Raw genomic sequence first — 18,022 nt, forward strand, 5'->3', positions numbered from 1 at the left:
TCTGTCAGCTCCAGCTCCCCATGCGGGGACATGAGTGAAGTCTCCCACAAGAATGGTAAAACATCAAACATCCAGGCATCCACTGGGCAACGTCCTTGCAGATGGCCAATTCTCTCACACCAGAAGCGACTTGCAGTTTCTTAAGTCACTCCTGACATGAAAAAATACTAACAAAGACAACTATGCTTGATAAGATAGAAGGCTACTGGAAAAGAGGAAGATCCCATTCCAGATGGATAGACTCAGTCAAGGAATCCATGGCCCCGAGTCTACAAGACTTGATCCTTTAATACTGACAAGCATTTTGGGGTCTAATCCTTCTTTTTAACCATATAAACCAGTTTAGGAAAACCCTCAACAGGGATTTGTAAACCTGGGTATTGTGTGGAAAGATGCTGCTGTCCTGCTGTAATTGCAATTTGCCTGCCTTGTGTGATAAACTCCTACATCCAACAGTCAATTCCACAATTTAACCATGCTCTGTGTAAAGACGGATTTCCTTTCTTATCCTGATTTGTATAAATTAATGGAAAATGGATTCAATAGTGGCTACTAGTCAGGACGGCTACATATCACTTCCAAAATTAGATGCAGTACAATGCTTCATATATTAGCTGCTGGTGAGCATGAAATGCAGGATGGTATTGTGGTGATATGCTACTAGCAGGCTTCTGGCTGGCCTTTTTATGAATAGTTGGTCTATGTAGGTCTTTTGGTCTGACATGATATTCCATAAAAGCCCTTTGGAAAAATACAGCCTACAAGCCAGCATTTTAAATCCTTCAATGAGGGGCTGGAACATATTTCTCTGAGATGTCACTTCACAATCATGGTTTACCTGGCTGAAAAGACTTGTAATGTTCCAGATAGCCATGAAACCTGGGGGAGAGCTTGGTCTGGGAAAAGGAAGTCTACATGTTAACCCAAACCAATTCAAAGGGAACCTATAGCACCTTTGGGGCTATTCAGAGAAAGAGGTTTGTACCATAAGCTTTTGTAGACTCAGGACTTCATCAGAAGTAATATCAGTTCAGGTATTAAAAGATCTTTGTAGGATTTTTTTTCTATCATAATGTATTGTGTTATCCCCACATAAATTGTAGCCATAGCCTTCTAGCATGGCCAGGCAGTCATATCTATTGGTAGCCAATCTGTAGTTTGAATGGAGTTGGCAGAAAAAGGGGCTTGAGCCTTTGAGTAAAATCTATGGCATGGTTAAACTGTAATCTTGCTTGCCTTTTCAGTGTTGCACTGTTCTCCACTCACTAATCCAGAAGACTACAGTGGAAATCATCCCAGGATTCAATGCTGAACATGTATTATAGAGCCTATGAAAGAAACAGTATGTTACACATGGGATTTGACTTGTGCTCAAAAGGCTAGTTGCTATTGATCTAATCCCATTAATACAGCCCTCCTAACCAGTTTTAATTTGAGCATTCATCAGTGACACGCTTGATTAATCGGCTAGTTTTTGAAATAGTTAAAAAGACAGGCATGCATATGATGAAAACCTATATTTTAATATTTAATGATGCAATCAAAGTCTTTCGTTCTATGTTCAGTCTTCCAAAGAGCAACATGGCTACCAATCAATAAAGACCTTGCAGTTGTTCAAAGAGGTGATTGATTGATCTTGATATGCAATTCCTGGTATTTATAGGGCTACTAAACAGAAGATAGGGCTACAACACAAGAGTTTCAGTGCCATTTTCCCTAGCCGAACATATCACTAAAACAACATTTTTCCCTGTGCTGTGTTTGCAAAAAAAGTTAATAAATGTCAGAATTATGTTTGCATTATTTGAATTGCTGTGTTACTTTTAATTGCAGGGTTAAAATTATATCTGAGGAGCCTTTAGCACTGGGTAAACAAAAATCGGTTGCTGTACGGCAGCCAAGACCACAGCTTTATTAGAGAACCAATTTTATAATCACTATCATCTGATAAAGAGGAATTAAGAGCATATTGCAGATCAAGTCTAGCAAAATAGAATGAACACTAGGTATTAAACAATGTCTCAGGAGATAGTAGAGCAAAGGTGAATGGTATTTCAGAAAGCAGGAAACATCTTCCGCATTATATTTCCAATATTTCATTTTCTTTATATACAAGTGAAGTGATTTTAGCTAGGACAATGGATAAGGTCCGTGCCTGATGAGCTTCTGCTAAACCAGATCAGCCAGGACAGAGAACAAAACACTCAGAGTGGAAGGCAAACTATAGTGGTTTATTAGTTTGGCCAAAAGGGTTGCAAGTGCCACATCACCATTCATAAACCTATCCATTTTGTTGCTGATTCACTCTTTTAGGCTTCACACAACTCTACCATTTGCCACAATATATGATCCTATGCTTTTCTTTTCCATTTTTGGCTAAATAGGGTAACCATTGGTTCATCTCATGAAACACGAAGTCTAACCAAAGGTCGCTTGTGGTCTTTTGGTATCCAGTTCCTTAGTTGACATGTCAATCAGTTGTCTTTTGTTCATGCTATATGCCCTGCCCATCTTCTTTTTGCCTCATAGATCTCATTGGTCAATTGCACCAAAGTCACTGGGTTCAAGGGAACTGTCAAGGTCATATTCTCACCTTCCATTTTTCAGTATAGATCAAAACAGTCTGTTCAAAGATTAGATTGAAACTGGATTGAAATGGATCCACAAAACAGTTCCATTCAAGAATGCTTGGTGTTATTTAAACATTATACGGCCATCTACACTGCCATATAATGCAGTTTGAAACTTCTTTATATGATCAGCATAGGCTCATATAATGCAGTCACAGAACTTCTTGAATTCTGCTACTAACCACACATGCACACATACTTATGGTGTGCTGCCACCATGTGGTTTCACGGTGGTATTTTTAATGAAAATATACAAATAAATTCTAAATGCATTTATTGTAAATGTTTATTCTTCTGCAAATTATTTTTTTTTGTCCTCAGCAGGTTGTGAGCCTGTCTATATGGCCTAAAACTATAGAATCATAGAATCGTAGAGTTGGAAGAGACCTCATGGGCCATCCAGTCCAACCCCCTGCAAGAAGCACTATACTCTGAAGTCAGGTTAATAAATGAAACAAAGAGTTTTTAACAAAGCACTTCAGTGACCATGACAATGCTAAGGGTTAAACCAGGCATGGGCAAACTTCGTCCTTCCAGGTGTTTTTGGACTTTAACTCTCACAATTCCTAACAACCAGGAGTTGAAGTTTAAAACACTTGGAGGGCCGAAGTTTGCCCATACTTGGGTTAAACAGTCAAGGAAATCAGAGTATGCACTGGAACTTTTTTTTTTTCCCGTGTCAGGAGCAATCGGAGTTGCTTCTGGAGTGAGAGAATTGGCCGTCTGCAAGGACGTTGCCCAGGGGACGCACGGATGTTTTGATGTTTTTACCATCCTTGTGGGAGGCTTTTCTCATGTCCCCGCATGGAGCTGGAGCTGATAGAGGGAGCTCATCCACACTCTCCCCAGGTGGGATTCGAACCTGGCAGCTTTCAGGTCAGCAACCCAACCTTCAAGTCACTTAGTCCACTACGCCATCTGGGGGCTCCTAACTGGAACTGAAAATGTCTCAGAAAGATGTTAGAAAATATGACAGTGAAAACCAGCTTGTTTGCCAAAGATTTGTGGATTTGCATGATGCACTGTTTCTGTTAGAAATGCTAGCTCTCAAAGATCATTATCACCCTGAAATATCAGATCATACACACTGATACCCTCTACTATTTCCAGGGTTGCTATATGCCAAATTGGCGATTACAAGAGTATGTGGGAGTCAAATTTCAACATTGCATTACGTTTACCTCTGGGCATTTATATCTGTTGCTGATAAAATGAAAGTTCTCTTTCTGTCTTTATCACCTTGTTATCTGATTTGATTTTCCAATATTCATTTGTAGTTTCTGATTGTTATAGACTAGAAGTCTCATGATACCTAGCTTTCCCAATATTCTTATTTTTCCTATTAAAAATATCCTGAAGGTTTCTTCCTAAAATACGATTGAGATGTGCAGACTGAATATATATTATTTTTAATATGTTTTATTGTAAACACAGGTAGAATGTCAAAATCCATCACCATTTCAATATACATACCGAATGATATATTCTTAGTAACATTACCCTTGCTAATTCCACCTTTATTCCCCACTTGTGTCTATTGGTTTTTCACCCCTCCCCCCACCCTCTGGGAACAGTACTTTCTTTCATTCAGATATTATTTTAATTTATCAGTCGTAAAAAGAGAATGGTTCAGTTCTTTATATTTTCATTTTCCTTTATCAATCTTCCCCATTTCAGATTCCAGTTCTTTTTGATTTGGCCTGATGTATATTTGGTTCTCCTTTCAAGGATGTAACCCTGGAGCATAAAATCAGCTAGGCATCCATACCATTTATTAACTTCCCACTTTCTTTGCTCTTTCCAACCCAAGGCAACAATTGCTTGAGCGGCTACTGTCATGCATTTTATAATTTCCCCCCAATCCTTAGTGTTTTTGTTCTTATTTTCGGGTGAATAATTCTTTATTTTTCAATAACAAATTATGTCCTATTAAATCTTTCATTTCCTTCTTTACATTGTTAAAATTTTTTTGTACTTTGTCACATTCCCACCACATATGGATATATGAGCCAATTTTTCCACATCTGTGCCAACACAATGTTGTGGTTGATTTAGTTATATGAGCTAATTGAATTGGGGTTCTATACCATTTAGTCAGTATTTTCCTTTGTGTTTCTCTAATCCTTATGTGTTTGATTTTTTTAATTGAATTGATCCAGTATTCAGTGTCTGAGTAATTGATATTCAAGTCCTCTTTCCATATCTCAGTCAATGTTTGTTTCCCCCTTGATGGATTGTCACCTTGATGTGGTGAGGGGGCTTGCATGTTCCAATGAACCTGCGGGCACAACCACGGGAGTCACACACTCCCAGGAGTGGCCACAGGGGAGGATCCAGACGAAGAACAATTCGAAGACCCAAAGACCTCAACGGCGGAGCAGGCGGAGGATAACATGGTACGTTACAACGGCTGTGAAGGTGGAAGGAGGCTGCAACAGACTGAGAAGCCACTCTCGTTGTGTTAATCACACCACTGCTGGGACCTCACTCTGTGAAGACTGTGTGTTGACCGGCCGTGTACTGACCTCCACACATTTAAAAAAATCATGCACAGGCGTCTTCCAAGAAATGGAGGACCATCATCCTCGAACTATGAGGGATCGCCTAAGGAGGTAAGGCAATGTTTGTTTAAATTTATAGTTTTTAAATTAATTTCTTATATATAAAACCCATCAGGCCTTTCTCCTTTTCTAATTTCCACTTTAAAATTTGGTCAAAATCTGTTTCTGGACCTTCCTTTTTCTTCCAATTTATAATCCTTTGTTTCAGTCCATTCCAAAGAAGCCAGTTACTCTGACCACAATTGTCTTTTATCATTTCCCAATCCTTAATTGTCCCATCTGGGTTTAGGAGATCTCTTATCAATTTCATCCTAAGATGAGTTTATATGATCTGATGAATTCTGTGAATTAATATTAAGTCGAACACAGACTGGCTCTGACTTTGGCTTGAAACTTCCCCTCTTGTAATGGTCATATGGTTTTAATTTGATTTGGATATTGGCTTTTATTTGTGCTTTGTTTTTTTTTCTACATATTGTATTATATGTGGCATTTATTGTGTAAGACCGCTTTGGTCCCCCTGGGGGAGAAGAACGGTATATAAATTAAATAAATTAATAAATTGCTTAAGAACTACAGTAGAGTCTCACTTATCCAAGCCCTGCTTATCCAAGCCTCTGGATAATCCAAGCCATTTTTGTCGTCAATGTTTTCAATATATTGTGATATTTTGGTGCGAAATTCGTAAATACAGTAATTACAACATAACATTACTGCGTATCAAACTACTTTTTCTGTCCAATTTGTTGTATAACATGAAGTTTTGGTGCTTAATTTGTAAAATCATAACCTAATTTGATGTTTAATAGGCTTTTCCTTAATTCCTCATTATCCAAGATATTCGCTTATCCAAGCTTCTGCCGGCCCGTTTAGCTTGGATAAATGAGACTCTACTGTATTCCAAAATCCATAGTAGGTTAATATCTTTATTAGGCTTCTTTCCTTATAATGAAATTATAAGGGAGCAAATTGGTCATTTAAGTTTTGTAAAGCAAATGCCCTTGATCAAATTTCTTTCCTCTTTATTTGTATAGGCACCCTTCAGTCAAAGCTTTGATTGTGCTTTTCCAGCATGGCAGGGGGTTGGACTGGATGGTCGTTGAAGTGTCTTCCAACTCTAGGATTCTATGAAATAGATATGTTCCTGGACATTACTTTAAGAGAAAATGTGGTATCTGAAGCAGAGATAACTAGCAAATAGGGGTAGGTTATAATACTACAAAAAAGACCACTTCAAAATATTCCAGCAAACCCTTTGTCAAAAATTAATACTAAGCACATCTGGAATGGAATAACCAGGTCAGGTAATCCTTACATAAATAAAAACATTTTGACCACATGAAGGCTTCTTCCAAAATGGATTCACAAATGACTTCATCAGCTACCACTTTTCTTATGATTTCCATTTTGGTGATCAGATTTTAAGATCTTTTTAAACACACTTTAGATTAGTTATTGAGGCAGGCTTTACTGGAGTTCTCTTTTCTCTTGCAAAACTGAGGCAGCTAAGATATTGCTAGCTAGCTAGATGATGGAGAGGAACACTTGAAACTCGAGGTGGCAAGTTCATCCTTCACTTTGCAGATTGTCGCTTGCATATGCTCCAACCTGGACACGTTCTATGGCAATATCAATAGATGTACTTGAGGCACTTGTCTGTCCTATTTTGTTGGATTCATTTCAGCATGTTCAGCCTGATAATGTGGGCAAGATTCTTGGAGCTATGAGAGTGACCATGTGTGCACTAGACCCTTGCCCTTCCTGGCCTATGAAACTTGCAAGCGGGGGATTGGCCGAGTGGTTCATGAGGATCATCAATGCCTCATTGGAGCAGGGACAAATACCACCTAGCTTTAAAAAAGCAATAGTAAGACCAATTTTTAAGAAGTAGTCCCTTGACTCCTAAATAACTACTGGCCCATTTCTAATCTCCCTTTTTAGGGCAAGGTTCTAGAGTGAGTGGTGGCTTCTCAGCTCCAGGGATTCTTGGATGATTATCTTGATCTTTCGCAGTCTGGTTTTCTACTCTCATGGAGGGATCCTATGCCCCTAATCCCTGAAAATGCAGAGGGGTGACTGCCCTCTTGGTCAATAATAAAGATCCTCCAGAACAATGACTGATAAACATTGGAGGACTTCCAAAAGGCAAATGGTGATTCAGTCATCCCCCCTCCCACCACTGTGTAATTGGGACTCCAGCAGATGCCAAGGGCCCACGGCATACAGATAAATGGCCTTATTCAACGTGTCACACTAACTAGCATCGTAGTCTCACTTATCCAAGCTTCATTTATCCAAGGTTCTGTATTATCCAAGGCAGTCTGCCTTTTTGTAGTCATTGTTTTTGTAGTAAATGTTGCAATATTTTGGTGCTAAATTTGTAAATACAGTAATTACTACATAACATTACTGTGTACTGAACTGCTTTTCTGTCCATTTGTTGTAAAACATTATGTTTTGGTGCATAATTTGTAAAATCATAATGTAATTTTATGTTTAATAGGCATTTTTCTTAATCCCTCCTTATTATCCAAGATTTTCGCTTTTCCAATGTTCCGCCGGCCCGTTTTGCTTGGATAAGTGAGACTCTACTGTAGTATTGATGTGACCATCCTGCTGTTTCATCTACAAAGCCAGGCATGGCTAACTTGGGCCTTCCAGGTTTTGGACTTCCAACTCCCACCATTTCTAACAGCCTCAGGTCCCTTCTTTTCCCCCTTCAGCCGCTTAACCACTGGGCGACTGCTAGGAGTGAAGGGCAAGCAAGCACTGACTTCCGGATCACGAGGAGAACAGATTATGACCTCCCCCCCCCCCCCCGCCCGCCGCCGCCAAACAAGTGGGCCTCAGGGAAACAGTGGGGTTGTTTCATGTTGAAACGGAGCCACTCTGCCCGCTGGAGTCGACCTGCCTCTCCGCAGAGGCCCTGCAGCCGCCCGAGGCCACCGCCTGTCGGAGGCAGGAAGCGAGGCGAGGGTGCCTAGTAACGGTCGCGCGCCCGCCCAACTTTTCAAATGAGCCTCGCTGCCATCACGATGCTAGAAAGAGGAGCGCAGAAAAAAAGCGCGCGGCCACCACCGACGCCGCCTATTGGTCAGTGCCTCAGAAGGCTGGCGTCCCTTTATAGATTTAGGACCCGCCCCTTCCCGTTGCGCGAATGTGATTGGCCAGTTAAGGTGTCACTTAGCGCCGCTCTGGGTCTGAACATTGAGGCCGGGAGAAGGTGGTTGGCTCTATCTTGGACATATTTTCTGAGTGAGAGCGATTGGGCAGCGAAGTTGTCACTGAGCGGCTCGCCCCGCCCTCGGCTGCCAGGGGGGAAAGCGATTGGCTGCGAGGGGCGCCAGTCTAAGAGGGCGACGGGAGGTGGGCGTGCTCGGGGTGGGCGGGCCGCGCGGCGCGGCGCTTCCTTTGTGTGCGGGGCCCAGTCGCCGGCTGCGAGGAGGAAGAGGAGGGGAAGGCGCGGCCGCCATTTTGTGCGCTCCCTCTTCCCCACCCCCTTCTCCCCGTCGCCGGTGAAGGTAGGCCTAGCGCCTCTGGGGGCCGAAGCGGAGGGCGAGGGCGGCGGCGAGGTGTCGCCATGGAGAGCTCGCAGCTGTGCAAGCTGTTCATCGGCGGCCTGAACGTGCAGACGACGGAGGCGGGCCTGCGGGAGTACTTCGAGGCCTACGGGACGCTGACGGACTGCGTGGTGGTGCTCAATCCGCAGACCAAGCGCTCCCGCTGCTTCGGCTTCGTCACCTACTCGGCGGTGGAGGAGGCCGACGCCGCCATGGCCGCTTCGCCGCACGCGGTGGACGGCAACGCGGTGGAGCTGAAGCGCGCCGTCTCCCGCGAGGACTCGGCGCGGCCGGGCGCCCACGCCAAGGTGAAGAAGCTCTTCGTGGGCGGCCTCAAGGGGGACCTGGCCGAGAGCGACCTGGTCCAGCACTTCAGCCAGTTCGGCCCCGTCGAGAAGGCCGAGATCATCGCCAACAAGCAGAGCGGCAAGAAGCGCGGCTTCGGCTTCGTCTACTTCCAGAGCCACGACGCCGCCGATAAGGCCGCCGTGGTCAAGTTCCACCCCATCCAGGTAAAGAGGCAGGAAGGGCCCTTTTCAACCGCGGAAGCCTGTGTTCCCCAAATAGATTGCGCGGCGAGGAGACGAATACACAGAATTTGCATGAAAAAGGAAATGCCACCCCGAGACGCAGCTCGGCTGGGCTTTATAGAATTTCCAAGGACATTTCACGCCTCCCCAAATTATTTTTTTCCCAGGCTCTCTTCCTGTCCATTCCCCTTTCATCTTATCATGGTACCTTTAATTAGATGCTTAACAAAACAGTTCAGGAAAGCAAATGGCCCAGTTACAATAATTCAATATATCAATATACCATCTGGACTTTTTCCCTTCCTTTGAGGCATCAATCCATCAGACACTATTTTGGGAAATGGGCAAACTTTGGCCCTCTTGACGTTTTGGATTTCATTTCCCATAATTCCTAACAGCCTCAGGCCTCTTCCTTTTCTTCATCTAAGAAAAGGATATAGAAAAGATGTTCCTTGTCTACATCTAAGACTTGCTTTTCTTGGGTTTATTGGCTTGACATTCCAGATCTTCACTTGATGTCTCCTTTTGCATATCTAAGAAAGTGATGGGCTATTTATGGTTGGGCTCTGTTTCTCTTCTTTCAACTGCCGTTTGTTCTGTGTGTTTCTAATGGCTAAATTCTTCCAACACGGTGGTTCTCAACCTGTGGGTCCCCAGGTGTTTTGGCCTACAACTCCCAGAAGTCCCATCCAGTTTACTAGCTGTTAGGATTTCTGGGAGTTGAAGGCCAAAACACTTAGGGACCCACAAGTTGAGAACCACCGTTCCAGCACTAAGACTAAGGCAGATTTTCTTCTAACACTAAAGACCAAGGCTATGTATTTAATCAGACCTATACTTCACACTATTGCTATTTATTAATCAAATTAAATAAGGTCTTTGTCTCCTTCACAGGGACACCGTGTCGAAGTCAAGAAGGCTGTGCCCAAGGAGGACATCCAGGGCGGGAGTGGCGGAGGAGGCCCGGCGCGGTCGGGATGGGGTGGGCGGGGCAGAGGAAGGGGCGGCGGAGGCAACCGGGACCACAACGGCCTCTCCAAAGGTGGTGGTGGCGGCGGCGGCGGATATAACAGCTATGGAGGCTATGGTGGAGGAGGTGGAGGCGGCTATGGATCATATGGATCCTACGGCGGAGGGGGTGATTATGGCAACGGCTATGGCGGCTTTGGAAGCTACAGCCAGCACCAGTCTTCTTATGGCCCAATGAAAGGCGGAGGGGGAGGAGGAGGTGGCGGCTGGGGCCCGCGAAGTAACAGTGGACCCTACCGAGGAGGTGGAGGCGGCGGTGGGTATGGCGGAGGAGGAGGAGGCGGATACGGCGGCTCTTTCTAAGCGGGAATTTCCCTTCTACCGTTGTGAGGGGGATGTCATGTTTGGTTTGCATGGAGTCTGCCCTCCGTTTGTCCCAGTTTTTTCAGCCCGTTCCCCGCCCTCTTCGCCTCAGGCACCTCCACGACCGTGTCTCCTTCGAGGCGCCCCTCCCTCTGCTGCGAAGAAGAATGAACTGGGCCTGCCCCTCACACGACGGTTTTCGTTTCTCAAGTCATTGATGGACTCTATTTTTTTATTGCTTGGACATTAGTAGTTTTTTATACTAGGAATACAAGATACTGTTTTAATTTGGATTTATTTCAGGGGGCGGGAGGGAGGGGGAAAGTTTGTGCTGGTTCTGGAGTCAAATTTGGGTGGGAATTCGGGGGGGTGGGTGGACGGGGGAATTACCTTTTTAAGGACTTGGATACCGACACCGTTTTTTTTCTACAGAATTACACTTTGATTCCATGACTGTAAAAGGGGGGAGATCGTTTTTACATTTTTATTTTTTAAATAAATCATTGTGTTCATTGACCTTTACATGTCTTTTTTCCTAGAGCACATTCCATACAGTTTAAACAAAGGCTTATGAGTCTTAAAGGTCATTTTTTAAAAGCTCAGATTCATTTTACATTGGTCTCTAGGCAGTCATTCTCAACCTGTGGGTCACCAGGAGTTTTGGCCTACAACTCCCAGAAATCCCAGCCAGTTTGCCAGCTGTTAGGATTTCTGGGAGTTAGAGACCAAAACATCTGGGTACCCGCAGGTTGAGAACTACTTCTCTAGAGCAGGCATGGGCAAACTTGGGCCCTCCAGATGTTTTGGACCCTCCAACTCCCACAATTCCTAACAGCCGGTAGACTTGGAGGGCCCAAGTTTACTCATGCCTGCTGTAGAGTAAATTGCTTCATTCCTAGAAAAAAAACCTCACCTTTTTGGCTGTTCCATTTTACTGGACTTCTTAGTACTTAAGTGTAACAGACAAGTTTTTGAACTGTCCTTGGTGGGTGAAGTTAAACTATTGTACATCCACTATTTTGTAGCTGAACTGTTACCTTGCTGGCACAGCTTCTCTGTGTTTTTGTTTAGGGAGTTATCCATCAGTTTATTCTTTCATGTTTAATACATGTGCTTTTAAATATCTTTTAAGTGTTGGTATTTTCAAATTGCTGAGTTCCAAGTTTGTTATTTATTGCCTTTGACTGTAAACTATCCATTTTAGGGTGTGCTCTCTATTAAATACTTTGCATAGGTAATCATTTCAAGTGGGATCCTTGGCTTCACTGTTCTAATAAAAGAGGCCAGATATTCTTTGGAGTGCCATCTGCTGGCAGACTAGCGAACAAGCGCAATTTCAAGAGATCAAATCGGGTCTTTTATGCCATTAGATCAGGCATGGACTTCAACTCCCACTATTCCTGACAGCCGGTAGGCTGTTAGGAATGGTAGGAGTTGGAAGTCCAAAACACCTAGAGCGCCAAAGTTTGCCCATGCCTGCATTAGATGGCCAATATCACATCCTGTCAGCATTCCTGAACATTGGCTGAAATGATAAATTTGAAACACTCATAAGTAGATTTCTCAATTAAAAACGCAAGATGATTCTTAAATTTTATGCTAGGTAATCCGCAAATGAGCCAGGAACCCAGACGGCAGCTGTAAATCAAAATCTCTGTAGTCTTCTTGATGTATTTAAAGCCCTTTCACACGGTAGAATTGAAGTTTGTTGTTCTATTAACAGTGTTCTAGGGAGAAATTGCCTTTCTGAATAGAAATATAGAATAGTTATGGATATTGCAAATAAAAAATTGAATTCTTCCTATGCTTCAGTGAGTATATATGTAATGGCTAAAATGTTATTCAGTCTTCAGCAATATGATGATGGCCTTCTATGAACTACTTCCTGTGGCAGCTGGTTTGCTAGCTGAAACATTTAGAAAGTATTTAGGTTCCAAAACTAGATCTAGGTCAGTGATTCCCAACCTGTGGGTCCCCAGATGTTTTGGTCTTCAACTCCCAGAAATCCTAACAGCTGGTTTATCCATACCTCACAACCTCTGTGGATGCCTGCCATAGATGTGGGCGAAACGTCAGGAGAGAATACTTCTGAAACATGGCCACACAGCCCGAAAGACATACAACAACCCAGCTGGTAAACTGGCTGGGATTTCTGGGAGTTGTAGGCCAAAACACCTCAGGACCTACAGGTTGAGAACCACTGACCTAGGTCATCTCGTAAAGCTTATCTGACCAAGCAGGCTTTTATTAAGTTTGTGCAATGTTGAACTGAGCTTTTGCAGTTTGATACATGTTTGTGCTGACTAAAGCAAATCCACATTTACTTCTGCTCTGAACTATGTTTCTGACAACTTATGCAGTTCATTGCATCTGAAATAACATGCTCCTTTGGCTAATAGGATTTGCTCTTAATACAAATATATATTTTAGTGAATGCCAATTAATACATTGTCATGACTTTGTGCCTGTGTTTTTTTAACCAGCGTGTTGCTAGCTTTAAGAGGAGAAATTCTTTCACTGCTTAAATTTTCTTCTTCCCCTGCACAATACAGTATATGTAGGGAAAATATGAAATTATATTTAGTTGTTTATGCATTTTCAGCACATACACATCTAGCATAGTTGTACTTCATAAAGTTATATGTGTAGGATTGTATAGGTTTTACAAAACCCTTTTAATGAAAAAGCGACTGCAGTGGGAAGCAATCTTTAAGAGCATAGACCATTGAGTCTGATAAAATCTAAGACAAATACTACTTCAAAAGAAGTTGAGACTCAAGGTATGTTTAATCATGTTTAGGAAAATAAACTACACTTTAAATATTAGCTAGTCCCAGTTTGGTAGTGTCCTTGCCCCTTAGAAGTAAGATAAGAAATTTCTTGCTCATAGGTCAGACCTCGGAGAGTTTATGTATGGATTCTGTTTAGCATGTTTAAATTTGTTTTGGTATAGTAGCCCCATTTCTGTGACTTTAGACTGCTCTTCAAAAAATGATATATGACAAAGTCTGAGAATAATACGTGGAAGAACTTGCAGTGGGATATAGATATGTCTCAGAAATATTTCCCATTTCTATAAAGAGTGAATCTTTTTAGGTCCCCATTCCTAATGTTATATTCTAATGACTAGATCATAAGGAAGGCTGAGCGAAGGAAGATAGACTTTTGAGCTTGAAGGAGCTGGGGGTGGCAACGGCCGACAGGGAGCTCAGGCATGGGCTGGTCCATGAAGTCACAAAGAGTTGGAAGCGACTGAACAAATAAACAACAACATGACAAGAGAAAAATTATAGCTTTTATCTGATGCACTAATAGATAATATTAGTGTATATGATAATATTTTCTGTGAAGATCTTCCCAAGAGGATGGAATTACCTTCTCTAGAAAATCCAGAATATGGCATTGTTCTTATATGTTGCTCTGTGCAGGCCTTTACACTTTTTGGGGCACCAAAATTTAGGTGGTGTTTATAATGGGTGTCCTGGATAAATCGTCATGATGAGCATCATTATAGTATTCCAGCATTGGTTGTTTTGTGCCTTTAAGTTGACTTCACCTTATGGTGACCCTGTCTCCAAATCCAAGGAGATTTCTGTTGCCTTTCTCTGAATATAGTCTACCTTGTCTAGCATTTGCCGATGATCTTTCTTCCAAGTACAAGCTTCTGCTGAGCTTCTGAGACCAGGCAGGTTCTGGTACTTGTAGGCTATTTAATTTGATCTTGCTGCTAGTCACTAGAGTAAAAATGTTTAGCCTGGGAATTTCACAGTGGTCTTTAGAAATTATTGTGAGCTTTCTAATGATCTGGTGCAAGGTTGTACCTGTACCGTGTGTAATGAATGGAAAAAAACTGAACCCAAAGAGACTGCTTAAGGTTTAATGATAGTATTTCTGCTTACCAATTCAGCCATCCCTCCACACTTGCAATTTTGACTTCTGCAGATTTGATAATACATTGATTTGATTAAAATATTCTTTCTAGAAATCTCTAGGTCCTCCAGTATGATTCTGTGGTTAGTTGTCTCCAGTCATAATGGAATACCTAGAGATTTCTAGAGAAAACACCTCTTTAGGAACCTAGGCCCTCCAGTGCAATTCTCAGGTCAATTCACAGCCGAATGCAATCATGTAGTCAGGCTGAAAGACCTAGAATTTCCTAGAGCGGTGGTCACTCAAGTAAAATAGCAAATTCTTTATTTGCGGTTTTCACTTTCACAGCGGTCTCTAACCCAGGTGAATGTGGATGCCTGACTATATTGCGAAGCCCTTCTGTATATGAAGATATATGAAAAATTGATTACATTCTACCATTCATTTCTGTTTTGTGAGGCCAATACATTGGTTTTTGTCCAGTAGATTTTCTTTTAGCCAGAGATAGTTATTAAGACAGTTACAGAATGAAAGCTGTATACTTATTTTCACTTGTAGTTGTATTTTCTTTTGAGTTTTTCCAAAATCTTAACAGAAAACTAGCAAATTCTATTACCTCAATCCTACAGTACAAACTTTTGCTCTGTTCTAACAATATAAAGATACTAGGTGTAGTGCCTTTGTATTGAGTAAAAGAAGCGGATTACTGTAGAGCAGGCATGGGCAAACGCCAGCCCTCTGGGTGTTTTGGACCAACTCCTACAATTCCTATCAGCCTTCCGCCTGTTAGGAGTTGTGGGAGTTGAAGTCCAAAACACCCAGAGGGCTGAAGTTTGCCCATGCCTGCTGTAAAGTGAGTATCACAGTGAAAGGTGAACGGAGCATTGAAGATCAGGACTGGAATCCTCTTGGTGGTTTCTGCAGTGATGATGTTCCACTACACTTGCGTAAGGTATTTTTTGGAATGATGCAGAGTGGTAGCAAAGGTACAAAAGAGAAACATTTGTCAACAGAAGATAATACCTTGTCAGCTCCTGAACAGTTCGGAAACTGGCAGTTCAACTTCTTTTGATAGGATTTTCATTCTATTCCCTTCATTGTGGTATCTGGCCATTTACATCTGCCGCTGTGTTGCAATTACATTGACAAAAATGCCAGCAAACTGGATTGCAGCCCAAGGTTCTAGCATGGATCCTGACAAAACTAGCCATTTGCTTAAACCATTTTTCATTTATGGGTATATCAGCTTGCTGGCATAATTAAACAGGAGGACAAAATCCAGTGGCAGGTTGTTAAAACATTTTGTGAACGTAATGGATATGTAGCTTTGTACTGGATTTAAGAAAAAAGCTTAGGTGGATGGATGGACAGTTTCTTGGTTGAAAAGAAAGTTGAAAATGAAGTTACTTCTATCTGAAATGAAACTCATGTAGGGTGTTAATTGGGTGAAGTGGAAATACATTCTGCCTGCTTTAAACCCAACACTTTCATTTATAGCTTCTTACTGGACTGCTTACTATATGACCAAGTGTGGACTGGTGTCCTGTGAGCCATCAGCTACCTGTCCGTGACAAGTTTCCAGGAAAGAAAGAAGTGTAGTCAATGGCACAGGTATGGTACTGGTCCCTAGCACACTGAGGAAAATTGATAGTCTGACACATGACTGTTGAAGAAGCATTAATATAGTAGACACTTTCTCACTCCTCTCTCCTTTTTTGTGAAATACATACATTACAGGAAGCTGAACATGGAGATGTCAGACTAAAACATGTATTTCAGCCCTTCTGTAAGCTTTTTCTCAATAGCATATGGACTAAAATTGTGGAATGTGGTTTGCATTTTTGCTTGAAGCCTAATCTCAGCCAATGCTGCTATTAAACAATGAAAAATAGACACTTGTGTTACTGCAAATTACATTGAGTTCTATCACAATGTTCTGTAGTATTTACTTTTTGGGATATATAACCCATCTCAGTAACCTTTGACATTTTTACTTTTTGTCAAACAAGTTATTCACAGATGCAGTGTGTATCTGAAAATTCAATTTTTGTATTATGTGCATTTGTGTGAATATCAGAGAGACCTCGAGCTCTCTAATGGATATGTAGAAAAAACATTCCACAACAATCATTATTGTCACACATTTGTAATTGATTGTATATAGATTGTAATAGATTGCTGTTTTGAAATGTATGATTTCAGTTCAGGACTGGAAATCCTACAGTGAATAGACACAACTAACCCATATACTAAGTATGTTGAGAGGAATACTGGAGTTCAAGAGTTTTCCCCTTAGTTAAAAACTTAGGGCACTCCTATATCATTTACCTTGTTTGCATGTACAGTACTTCAATAAATCTATCGTAGCTAATGTTGCTCTCAGAATTTGCATGGTAGGTAGATCACTAGCATTGTTATATGAACACTGAGTGTAGTTTTTACTTAAACGCAAGGTTCATTTACACATAACATTCATCACTTAATGAAATGTATTAGTGAATGAGTGATTGGATCAAATATCAGCTAAGCTGAGACATACTAAGTATTTAATTTCTTTAAAGGAAGAGGCAAGTAGTATTGGCCCAGGAGTCTTATAGTAATACTCTGTTTTACACAAAAAGGCACATGTAATTTTAAAAACAAGCCTCACCATAAAGTGTAAAAATAATCTTTTTAACATGTAAGAGAATCACAAACACATTTTGATGTGTACATTTTGCATGGTTACTATTATGATTTCTGAATTGTTCCTTAATTTAGCTAGACTACACTTCTTGAAACCTCTAATATCTCATAATTCAAATCAAACTAGTTTATCACATTATCACATGCTATAGCATTTTATTCAGAACGGATGCAGTATAATTGTCCATTGGAGGTTTTGATCCATCATCAATATACATAGATTACTCCAAAAAGTTGAAAGCATATCATATATAGATATATATATATATATATATATATATATATATATATATATATATATATAGGTTTATATTTTGCAATTCAAGTTGATATGCTTTCAAATGTATGTATCAAATTCAGTGTATACAAAACCTAAACATTTGAGCAAAGTTACTTTAGTAATATAAGGCGAGATCTAAAATTTGATGATACTGGATTGGATTCTAACCTGAAACCACCTGCTTCTGCAAATAACATGTCTATTCTTTCTATTGCTTGATAAAAATGTGTGTAGAGGCACAGGTAGTATCTCTTATCACCTACTAGAATTCAAACACAATTAACAACTTTTCAATGAAGTTTCTTTTAAAAAAACCTTGGTGTATTTTGGAAAATATAAGTGGTTGATAATTATAAATGCGTTTTTCTGGCCCGAAGAGTGCTGAATCTGAACAAATTCAAAAGAGCTCAAAAAGTGAAGGAACATTGTAATCAAGAAACTGCAAATTCTTTATTGTAAGAGTTTCATATAGCAGCTTACTCTATCCAAATCTCCTTATTTCAGCTGCTGTGATAAGGCACTGTTTCATGTACGCTGTTTAGTTGCTGGCATAGCAGGTTTGAAGATTTGGGCT

At 41.2% G+C, this 18,022-nt stretch overlaps 1 protein-coding gene across 1 annotated transcript; it reads left to right on the forward strand.

The window, feature by feature from the left end:
- The first annotated feature begins 8,586 nt into the window (after nt 1–8,586).
- Nucleotides 8,587–11,130, forward strand: hnrnpa0 (heterogeneous nuclear ribonucleoprotein A0). Its single transcript, XM_008104890.3, has 2 exons — nt 8,587–9,263; nt 10,176–11,130. Exons 1-2 carry the CDS (start codon nt 8,772–8,774, stop codon nt 10,611–10,613), a joined length of 930 nt encoding a protein of 309 aa, XP_008103097.2. The 5' UTR covers nt 8,587–8,771; the 3' UTR covers nt 10,614–11,130.
- The last annotated feature ends 6,892 nt before the right edge of the window (nt 11,131–18,022 follow it).

The sequence above is a fragment of the Anolis carolinensis genome, chromosome 2, assembly GCF_035594765.1.
Source record: "Anolis carolinensis isolate JA03-04 chromosome 2, rAnoCar3.1.pri, whole genome shotgun sequence".
NCBI classification, from domain to species: domain Eukaryota; kingdom Metazoa; phylum Chordata; class Lepidosauria; order Squamata; family Dactyloidae; genus Anolis; species Anolis carolinensis.

What these genes read in the sequence shown, in the direction of transcription:
- hnrnpa0 (XM_008104890.3), top strand. Translation starts at nt 8,772, where the DNA reads ATGGAGAGCTCGCAGCTGTGCAAGCTGTTCATCGGCGGCCTGAACGTG. An exon ending in TCAAGTTCCACCCCATCCAG is followed by an intron (nt 9,264 to 10,175) that starts GTAAAGAGGCAG and finishes TCTCCTTCACAG; the next exon opens with GGACACCGTGTCGAAGTCAA.